At 28.9% G+C, this 11,087-nt stretch overlaps 1 protein-coding gene across 1 annotated transcript in view; it reads right to left on the bottom strand.

The window, feature by feature from the left end:
• Positions 1-211: 211 nt before the first annotated feature.
• The window catches only part of LOC143223713 (insulin-degrading enzyme-like), a 73,513-nt gene continuing 62,637 nt past the window's right edge, over positions 212-11,087 (bottom strand). The window contains exons 23-28 of the mRNA XM_076452033.1: positions 10,449-10,616; positions 8,355-8,479; positions 7,159-7,306; positions 5,177-5,238; positions 3,733-3,882; positions 212-1,784 (exon numbers count right to left, since the gene is read on the bottom strand). Coding sequence (XP_076308148.1) covers positions 1,665-1,784; positions 3,733-3,882; positions 5,177-5,238; positions 7,159-7,306; positions 8,355-8,479; positions 10,449-10,616 — 773 coding nt within the window. The 3' untranslated portion in view covers positions 212-1,664. The remainder of the gene's footprint in view (positions 1,785-3,732; positions 3,883-5,176; positions 5,239-7,158; positions 7,307-8,354; positions 8,480-10,448; positions 10,617-11,087) is intronic.

Raw genomic sequence — 11,087 nt, 5'->3', positions numbered from 1 at the left:
TTTCCTGTATTGAGAAGTCATGAGCTTTCCATAATAAACAGTATTCAAACACTGACCTCTCAAGATGTATAGTCAGTGTCATTTTCTAAATCTGATCACAGTGAACTAATTTCATGAAGTTGCTAAGATGTTCATTATCAAAGTTCATTTATTTCTTCAGATAAGCCACAAATCTGAATGTTAATAATAAAAATACACTAGACGTTTCAGTAAAAAAAGATAAAAATGATTTATTATACATTCACATGACAAAGCTAAAATATAAATAAATAATTTTACAATAAACCTTACAATTAGTCCTGATCACTTTGACATTCCACTAACATGATTTCTTGCACTAATAAATAATTTTTACATTACAGTGCAAAAGTCCCAACAACATTCAAGAATAAGAAAAATATTCTATTTCTCAGAACCACTTAAGTAAGATAAGAAATTTACACTGGTACTAAAAGTTTATTTTGATGTTTACAATTACAGAAAAGACTGTGGGTACCTTAAAACACAGTATGGTTTTATAAAGTCCAAATATACAGGATGTTTGGAAAGTCACTGTGCAGTCTTGTAATCATATGTCTATTCAGTCTATTTCAAGCCAGCAACTGATAGTTGTGTTTAGAAACAAAATAAGAAGGATCCAAGTCTGTATTGATGCCAACGGTGGTCACTTTCAACATTGTTTATAATTGTCATTCATATTTACCTCCTGTATTCTATATTGAAACATGTCTCTTGATAAATATATAAGTGCACAGTGACTTTCCGAACACCCTGTATGTAAGTGCACAGTGACCTTCCGAACACCTAGCTTTTTCATACAGATGGAAGACAAATGATAGGAATGAACCATTCCAGTCTAAAGTCAAAGCCGTGACTATTAAAAATACATAAAAACAAATTAAAAAATATCTAATAAAAAGTAATTTTGCAATTGCACCTAATGTGGTTTAAAGAAAAATATTAACAAAATAACTATTTGACAAAACAGATTTATCCCTAAATGGAAAACAAATCTGCAGAAGTCTTTTTTTAATGGAGATTTACTGCTACACAAAATCAATTTTCCATTTGTCAAAAATAAAGATTGTAATTCATTCAAGCTGTAATATGTAATAAAATGTAATAATTACATTTCTCAGATTCTTTCCACAGTTTCCTGTGTAAATGCTTTATGACATTTAGGGTAATCAACAGTCACAGCAATCTAATGCTATATTCAGATTAACTTCTGTGTCAGAAGTACTTTAAAATTCTCTCAGATATTTTACTTTCATGGAAAGCATTCAACATACACAAAAATATCACCTGTAAAAATTCTTAAAAAATGCTTAAAGTTTCTTTGTAAGAATTTATACAAACCAAATAAACATTATCGGTCAATGGTTAAACCTTTCACTTCAATTTATTTTAAGGTTTTCACAAACAACTGTATCCTTACTGGACGTTATTTGTTGGCTAATGACAACATAGCTCATCCATATGATACTGAGTCAAATTTATCGCACAGAAAATTTCTGACAATAAAACATCAAATGATGGAAAACATTCATACATCATGTCATTAAATATAATTAATTGTCCTAAAATAAAAATTAACAAGTAGCAAACTGTATAATTATTTCTATCATTAATTCACCCGAGCATACTAACAGACAATGTTATAACTACAACTGTGACCTAGCTGTAGAATGACATGGAGGCTGGATGCTGATGTAAGGTTTCACAAGTGGATACAGTGCTAGCCCAGTCTTGAAAGCTGTAATATTTTCAATCCTAGTTTCAGGCTAAAATAAAAAGCAAGTTGTTCTCTAGAGTCAAGAATGATCCTCTAGTATAGACAAGCTGTCAATATTTCCCTAATTATATAGTTACACTGAAAATATAATCATACCCTCTCTTTTACAATACCAATGTCTAAATGGAATCAGAGTTACATTATCTTGTTGAGCTGTGATTACGTACCTTTACCACGTGAAATTACAAGAAATAAAATGTAATTTTTAATAAATAAAATCATTTTTACGTATAAATCAAATATAAAAACATTTCTCCGTTAATTGAAATAAAGTTACACACAGATACAGCAATGTTAAAGACAGTTTCTTAAACTATAAAGAAAGAATCTAAACTATTATTTTATTGAAGAATGTTAATTTGTTCTTTAAATTTCTATAAAGTTGATAAAACTTACATAAGACCACCAATCTTAAATGTCAAACTTCAAAGCAATTTTTAATTTTTTACAAGAATAATCTAAAAAGAATGTAATATGAAAATCACTCTAGACATAATGAGTATTATTTTTATAAATAATGTGTTCTTAAGAAATATGATTAAACATAGTTGAACAATTAAATTACAAGGTGGATAGAAACAAAAGGATAAAATACAAAGCAACAAAAATCTGCAATGAAAAATCACAATATAGTTAAAAACCTATAAAGACAGCAATTAGAAACTGTCATTAAACCAAGGAAAATATAGAAAACTAATAAAGACAGCAATCAAGAATTATCATTAAACCTACAAAGAGAGAGAAAACTAATAAAGACAGCAATCAAGAACTATCATTAAACCTACAAAGAGAGAGAAAACTAATAAAGACAGCAATCAAGAACTATCATTAAACCTACAAAAAGAGAGAAAACTAATAAAGACAGCAATCAAGAACTATCATTAAACCTACAAAGAGAGAGAAAACTAATAAAGACAGCAATCAAGAACTATCATTAAACCTACAAAGAGAGAGAAAACTAATAAAGACAGCAATCAAGAACTATCATTAAACCTACAAAGAGAGAGAAAACTAATAAAGACAGCAATCAAGAACTACCATTAAACCTACAAAGAGAGAGAAAACTAATATAGACAGCAATCAAGAGCTACCATTAAACCTAGAAAGAGAGAGGAAACTAATATAGACAGCAATCAAGAACTATCATTAAACTTACAAAGAGAAAGAAAAGTAATAAAGACAGCAATCAAGAACTATCATTAAACCTACAAGAGAAGAAAACTAATAAAGACAGCAATCAAGAACTATCATTAAACCTACAAAAGAGAGAGAAAACTAATAAAGACAGCAATCAAGAACTATCATTAAACCTACAAAGAGAGAGAAAACTAATAAAGACAGCAATCAAGAACTATCATTAAACCTACAAAGAGAGAGAAAACTAATAAAGACAGCAATCAAGAACTATCATTAAACCTACAAAAGAGAGAGAGCAATCAAAACTAATAAAGACAGCAATCAAGAACTATCATTAAACCTACAAAGAGAGAGAAAACTAATAAAGACAGCAATCAAGAACTATCATTAAACCTACATTAAACCTAGAGAGAAAACTAATAAAGACAGCAATCAATAACTATCATTAAACCTACAAAGAGAGAGAAAACTAATAAAGACAGCAATCAAGAACTATCAATAAACCTACTATCAAGAACTATCATTAAACCTACAAAGAGAGAGAAAACTAATAAAGACAGCAATCAAGAACTATCATTAAACCTACAAAGAGAGAGAAAACTAATAAAGACAGCAATCAATAACTATCATTAAACCTACAAAGAGAGAGAAAAATAATAAAGACAACAATCAAGAACTGTTATTCAGTAAGAGAATTACAGACCATTATATTTGTAAATTTGTAATTGTAAAGAAAAGTAAAAGTTATTATTTTGATTAAATAAATTTTTCCTGAGAAAAAATGTAGTTTTTAAACTTACATGGAGAACTGAAGGTGAAGGTAGGAACTTATCAGAAACTACACAAGGTGGTTGTGCTACAGGAGTTATAGAACCAGCTCTGCCATCAGCCGTTGATATAATGTAAACAGACAGCTTCCTGCGGCGTGGCGAGTTGTAAGCTATTTTCTCCTAGAAGATGTTAACCATTCCAGAGAAAATGTCAATAAACTATTCACAGAATTGAAATAATGTTAAAATTTGTGTAACACACTTTATTAAATATGTCAGACAAACACACATGCACCGATAAACGTATTTAATTGATATAACCATCAAACATTTAATTAATTTCTACACGTATATTTTTTAAAGATTTTTTTAGATATCATGAAAACCTCTATCTGAAATTATCAGTGTAAAATTGGTCAGTTCTTGCACCATCCTTCATGATGGATTAAATGGGTGAATTAGAATGCTACTAATTTCTAAACCTGTTAATTAAAAAAAATATTAAGGCATCAGTTTCAACAATGAAAGTAAATATGTTAAATCAACACAACTAGACTTTACTGTATGACTATGTATCAAATGGACAAAATAAATTTTTGTACACTGACAAACAATTAAAGCCTATCAAACTCAATGTACAAAATAAATTTTTGTACACTGACAAACAATTAAAGCCTATCAAACTCAATAAACAAAATAAATTTTTGTACACTGACAAACAATTAAAGCCTATCAAACTCAATGAACAAAATAAATTTTTGTACACTGACAAACAATTAAAGCCTATCAAACTCAATGTACAAAATAAATTTTTGTACACTGACAAACAATTAAAGCCTATCAAACTCAATGTACAAAATAAATTTTTGTACACTGACAAACAATTAAAGCCTATCAAACTCAATGAACAAAATATTTCTTTGTACACTGACAAACAATTAAAGCCTATCAAACTTAATGTACAAAATAAATTTTTGTACACTGACAAACAATTAAAGCCCATCAAACTCAATGTACAAAATAAATTTTTGTACACTGACAAACAATTAAAGCCTATCAAACTCAATGAACAAAATAATTTTTTGTACACTGACAAACAATTAAAGCCTATCAAACTCACCAGTTATTTACCTATTAAATTCATATTTCTCTTTCTTCACTGAATTCACAGCAATGAACTAACCAACAATGAGAAAGAAACAATGAATTTAGAAGTATTAAACTAGCAGCCTTGGTGACATTCTTTCCATGAACTGCACTGATTTGTTTCAAGAAAAACATACCAAAAATTTTAAATGACAATACTGTTCAAGATTAAAAATAAATAAATACGAATTTTGATCTATAGTTCAATTGACAAACTTCCCACTAATGAGTAAAATACAAATGAAAACAACATAGGTATAATGTTGAAGACTGCTGACTGTATAATTATGATACATAAATAATTAAAATAACATTTAATTCAACAAACCTTAAAAAAGTTGAGGATGTCTTCTCGGGTCAATGTATTTAGACATGCTCCTTCAATATTTTCTGGAAGAAATTGTAAAGTCAACTCATATGAAAGTTTCTTCTATAGAGTTTCTAAGTTATGATACACAGCTTATTTACACATCAAAAGAATTTTTATATGAACACTAGTGAGCAGCAATATCACATTTCTATTGACTATTTTAGTATATCAGGCTAATGTACAACAGATGGCTAGACTGTTCAAAAACATTGTTTCCTTTTATAACAGTATTTATGTAATGACTGAGTCACAAGTTCTGGAAATGTCTGTAAATAATATAGTAAGAATGTTTGAATTTATTGTTCTTTCTCCTGCCTTTTTCATTACATGATAACTGATAAACTAAAACAACAGTGTCAACTAGTTTCACTGAGTTGACAGAGTATTATTAATAACTAGTAGTAATTCAAAACAAAGATCATAATTATAGTGAAAAGATATCACTATTGTCCCCTCAAAGTCAGCTTTCTTACATAAATTGATGTTTCTCTCAAAAAACTTCAGCATGAAACAGAAATTTCCTAATTTTATTTAGAACTTAATTACAAAAACAATCTTCCAATGTCTGTTGTGTCTGTTGAAACATTAAAAACAAGTAGGAAAAAAAACACTGCATTAAAAACAAGTAAAAAACCACTGCATTAAAAACAAGTAGGAAAAAACACTGCATTAAAAACAAGTAGGAAAAACACTGCATTAAAACAAGTGGGAAAAACACTGCATTAAAAAAAAACATTAAAAAAGTAGAAAAAACACTGCATTAAAACAAAGAAAAAAACATTAAAGTAAAGTGGGAAAAACACTGCATTAAAAACAAACAAGTAGGAAAAAACACTGCATTAAAAAACAAGTACGAAAAAAATACTGCATTAAAAAACAAACAAGTAGGAAAAACACTGCATTGAAAACAAGTAGGAAAAAACACTGCATTAAAACACACAAGAAGAAAAAACACTGCATTAAAACAAGTAGGAAAAACACTGCATTGAAAACAAATTATCAACAAAATGACACTTACATCATCCTGTGTTTTTACACTTACATCATCCTATGTTTTTTACACTTACATCATCCTATGTTTTTACATTTACATCACCCTGTGTTTTTACATTTACATCACCCTGTGTTTTTACATTTACATCATCCTATGTTTTCCTTCTCAAACTAGAATTTTAATTCTAAATCATTATTTAATGTTTTACTTTAATAAAATATGATTATTTAGTTACTGTTTTATACTTGAAAAAGAGTATACAGTACAATTTGGCTTTTCTATTCACTAAATGCCAAGTTCTGTCACCAGGGTTCCTCGAACTCTTTATCTTTAAAATAACATTTGCCTCTATGTGAATCTTTACTGGAGTAATATTTCAGTATTTTTCTCATTTCTCCCATTAATTTTTTGTGCATTATTTTGAGTAAGAGATGTGTTTAAATATATCTTAATTAAAATGTATGTAATTTCAATGTTCATTGTTACTATTATGACCAACACTGATTTTAGGTGACTGTTCAATGGGACCTGGAAAGGTCTTGGTGGTTATAATCCTGTACTCAAAATATGTGGGTAATGGATTCAAATCTCTGTTACCAAACATGCTTGTAATTTCAGCTGTGGGAGCCTTATAACGTGACAGTCAACCAACTTTTATTGATAAGAGAGTAGCCTAAGATTTGGTAGTGGATGGGGTTTACTAGCTGCCTTCCTTCTAGTCTATCACTGTTAAATTAGGAATGACTAGAACAGATAGCCCTCAAATATGGCTTTACATGAAATTTGAAACAAACAAAAAAGATTGTTTAATTTACATCACAATTAAAAATCATCTTATTTCTGACACACACAAAGCAAACAAACGAACTCTCTTTATGTACATATGTATGCATATCTCTGTGTAAACACTTATAAGTAATTAACCACAAATAATGCATAGTCTCACCTCTGTAAAAGTTATACTGCTGTGACGAAATTTCATCCCAATATCTATCCGACTGTTCGGACATGTTTTTAGGTTTTTCTAAACAAACGACAGTAACAGAATCCTTATGGGCCTTTAATTCTTCATCAGTCATTTGACTTAAGTAATTCTAGCAAGAAGAAATTTATAAACTTAGTTATCAAAAGTACATACACAAACTTAAAATAAAATAAACTTTTCTCCTGAAATAATGTTTTTGACATTAGACGTACACATATCACGTTCTTGAAAACACTTCATTATGTTAATAACTGAAGGTTCAATAATGAAAAAATTAGCAAATATTATCAAATATTTCTATGTTATTACATAAATAAATTTTCCAAGTAATAATCACACCAATCACAAGTCAAGATCATGTGAAATATTACAACATTGTACATCTAATAAAACTACAATAAATAGACTTTCTGGAAAATTGTTCCATTTTCAAAGATGGCCAGATTTAACATGTTCCAAAAAGAACTTGAGTGACAGTAAGAAAATCTATAACTGTGAAATGTACACATGAGAGTGAGGTATGTTGTGTATGCATAATACTTGTGTGACTGAGAGCACTGTTTGTCTCTACATTCATAAACTTCACAGTGAACAACAAGTTTGACAGTTAAAACAATACTATAAGTGGTTTACTAATCAGTGCTGTCCTTTTCACTGAGTAAAATTTTCTATTAATTATCAAGTGAAAACTGGTAACACTTATTTCTATCTTTTTAATGTCTGCAGTTTAATGAAAAATACAATATATTTACTCATATATTTGTTTTCTTTGATACAACATAGAAACCAGGATTTTACAAAAACTAGCACAAACAACACTCAACCAAATGTACCCAAAGGAAAAGTATATGTCATTAACATGAAATAAACTTATGAGATTTTCTGTGGTAAAAACTTGAACACAAAAACAACTTCCTAATATTTATGATTATATATCTACAATAAAGAACTAAATGCTTGGATAAAAAATTCCAGTAAAAACAGAGCAACATGGCTATGTTTAAACCCAGAAAAATATTCAATTATTTCAAATTTTATTATGTATTAATAAGCTAAATATGGAAAAATAATAAAAATTAGCTAAACAGCACAGAAATTAAAAGTCTATAGTAAAAAAATAGTTTGAATATTTAGCAAAATGAGTTCAACTGTCCTACCTCCATGTGAGCAAGAAATGCTTCGACTCTAGTGTCTACATAGGATGGACTTCTGTCTGACTGGACCAGGACTCTCAGTCCTTGTTCATTAGGAGATTTTCTTACACCACTGAAAACAATATATCCTAAAGTAATACAGAAATAAAGATTTTATTGTACCTACTTAATTATAAAAACATCAAAATAAACTTAATAACGTAATCTTTGTTTGCAATTTTGTATAGACCTACTTAAGTAATAGCTAAAAATAGCAAAATTATTTTTTTTTCATAAATTACACAAACAAGTGCATGACTGCACTATTTTAGATAAGACTACAAATTCTAAATTAATAATAACTATCTCAGTTTGTGGACCTGGCATGGCATAGTGGTTAAAGTACTCAACTTGAAATTTGCAGGTCAAAAGCATCAAACATGTTCATCCTATATAATTGCTGACAAGAGGTCAGTTCTCTAGGTGTAAAAATTCTCAGTTTATAAAAATACCAGCTAACTCCAAACTTGATGGAATTAAGGTATTAAATGACAAAAAATTTCAGATTTACCAATAAAAAAACTTCGACACAATTCTGATTTCTTAAAACAGGATCAACTAATTTAAAAAAAGTTTATGAAATATAATAAAAGGTACATTTTAAATCAATTAGCTTTAAAACAATAATCTTACAGCAAAATTAAGCCCTGAAAAGACTTAAATGGAAATCTGAGGATTTAATTATTGAATCTAGCTTATGTTAATTAGGCTTAGCTGTGAAACTTAAAACTTTCAGTTCTCATCTCTTAACTCCCATTAAACAAATGATTTCAACAGTCTATATGTGAGCATGTTTCATCCAATGTCTGTCAAACAGTTTGTTCTTCTATTTATTTTAGTATCCAACATAAGCCTTTTCACATATGTTGACATTTATAAATTCTGTTCAAATTAGTTTTTCTCATAAGTTAATTAACTTTGTAAACCTTGCAATAGACGTATAGGCTCATTGGATAGAAAACTGGTTAGATGGGGAAAAAAGGGGGGTCATACATGAAGTTCTGTCAAGTTTAATCAATATCGGAATGGGATACCTCATGGCTCAATGTTAAGACTTTTGCTCTTTTTCAGTAATGTTGAGAAAACCCACTCGTAGAGAAAAATATATATGTAAAAATGGCTCGTTTGGTCATCGTCAGGTTCACTGAAGAAGGTCGAAACGTTGTTCGCTCCTCTACGTAAAATATTTTCTCAACCCAAACGAGCAGTTTTTACATATATATTTTTGCTCTTTTTGTTTCACATCAATGACACAAATGAAGGAATACTCAACAGGTTGTTTATATTATTGGCTGTGAGGAGGAAACTTCCCATTCCAAACTTGCAAAAATACATCTAGCATTTTGTGATTTGGTTAAATAAATGTCAAATGGTTCTTAATTATAATAACACAGGGACATGTGGAATTTCAGAATTTGAATCACGAATATAATTATGATGAGAATAACCATAATCATGTTATTAAGCCATCCAAGCAACGTGTTCCTTCTAATTGTAGGTTGTACCTACAGAAATATTAAAGTTCTAAGATATGTTATTACATGAGGATAGATTAAGATGTCTAGACATGTTAGGCATTTTAATTCAGTTGTTTGAGACTGTTAATGACATTGATAGTGTTGATTTATATTTAATGTTAAGAATAGGAGACACAAATATAAATTTTGACAGGGAAAATTCATCTTCAGCTAAGACAGCTTTGTTTTTCTAACAGGGTGGTTACTTCTACAACAGCTTGCATTATGATGTTGTGAATGCAGTTAATTTAAGGGAAAACTTGATAAGTATTTGAATAATAGAGGCTGGCTTTGAGGTATTATTTTTCATTTCTTTTTGGTTTAGTTTACTTTAGTGAAAAACAGTACAGTCTAGATGAATGAAAAGAGCCCTTGTTGTCCTTTAAAATTGTGTTATACGTTATTTAAATAACTGAAAGCTCAACCATTTGTTTAACTTACTAATAAAAGTACTCATATATTATTTCAGTAACTAAATTCCCAATTCCTCTGTTGCCTTATTAACTACATACATATATATATTATTTCAACAAATGAATACCTAATTGTTCTTGTGTCCTTAGAATACTAAAACATGGCTCCTCAAAAATTTGGCAAAGAAGATGAAGTAGCATATTTTGTTCTGTTTCTTGTAAACTACACTGGAAGTAGGTTTCAATGCATGAAGTACGATGAATACTGTTCTTTTTCTCAAATATAAAGTGGTTACCTGTAAAATTATATAAATAAGATTACAAACCAAATTCTACACTATCAAAGTTTCTTCCCAATAGTATGCATAAAACAAAAATAAACTTACTATACAACACCTATTTCTTTATACTTAAATATATTGTATTATTAGAGCCAAAACACTAAGTATGGTTGTATATCTTTAATAAACTTTACACTATATGAAATTCTTTTCAACTTTATTGTCTAACAAAAATATACTGAAAAACTTCAAACTAAATTTTCTCTCTCTATCATTCTAGCAAACCTAACACACTGTTTACACGCATCACGTAATTACATTTAATTACTGTTATGATTTTAACATAAAAGAACTTTGAAACCAACGTTATACACATATTAAAAGCTTAAAGTATATTTCTATATGTGAATAAAAGAAATTATAAATGAACAGCATTGCAGTAAGGAGAAGTAGACTGCTTGAAGTGTCCATAGATGAGTCAATTTC

The sequence above is a fragment of the Tachypleus tridentatus genome, chromosome 8 (assembly GCF_004210375.1).
Source record: "Tachypleus tridentatus isolate NWPU-2018 chromosome 8, ASM421037v1, whole genome shotgun sequence".
Classification (NCBI taxonomy): Eukaryota; Metazoa; Arthropoda; class Merostomata; order Xiphosura; family Limulidae; genus Tachypleus; species Tachypleus tridentatus.
This window is presented reverse-complemented; position numbering and strand designations above follow the sequence as displayed.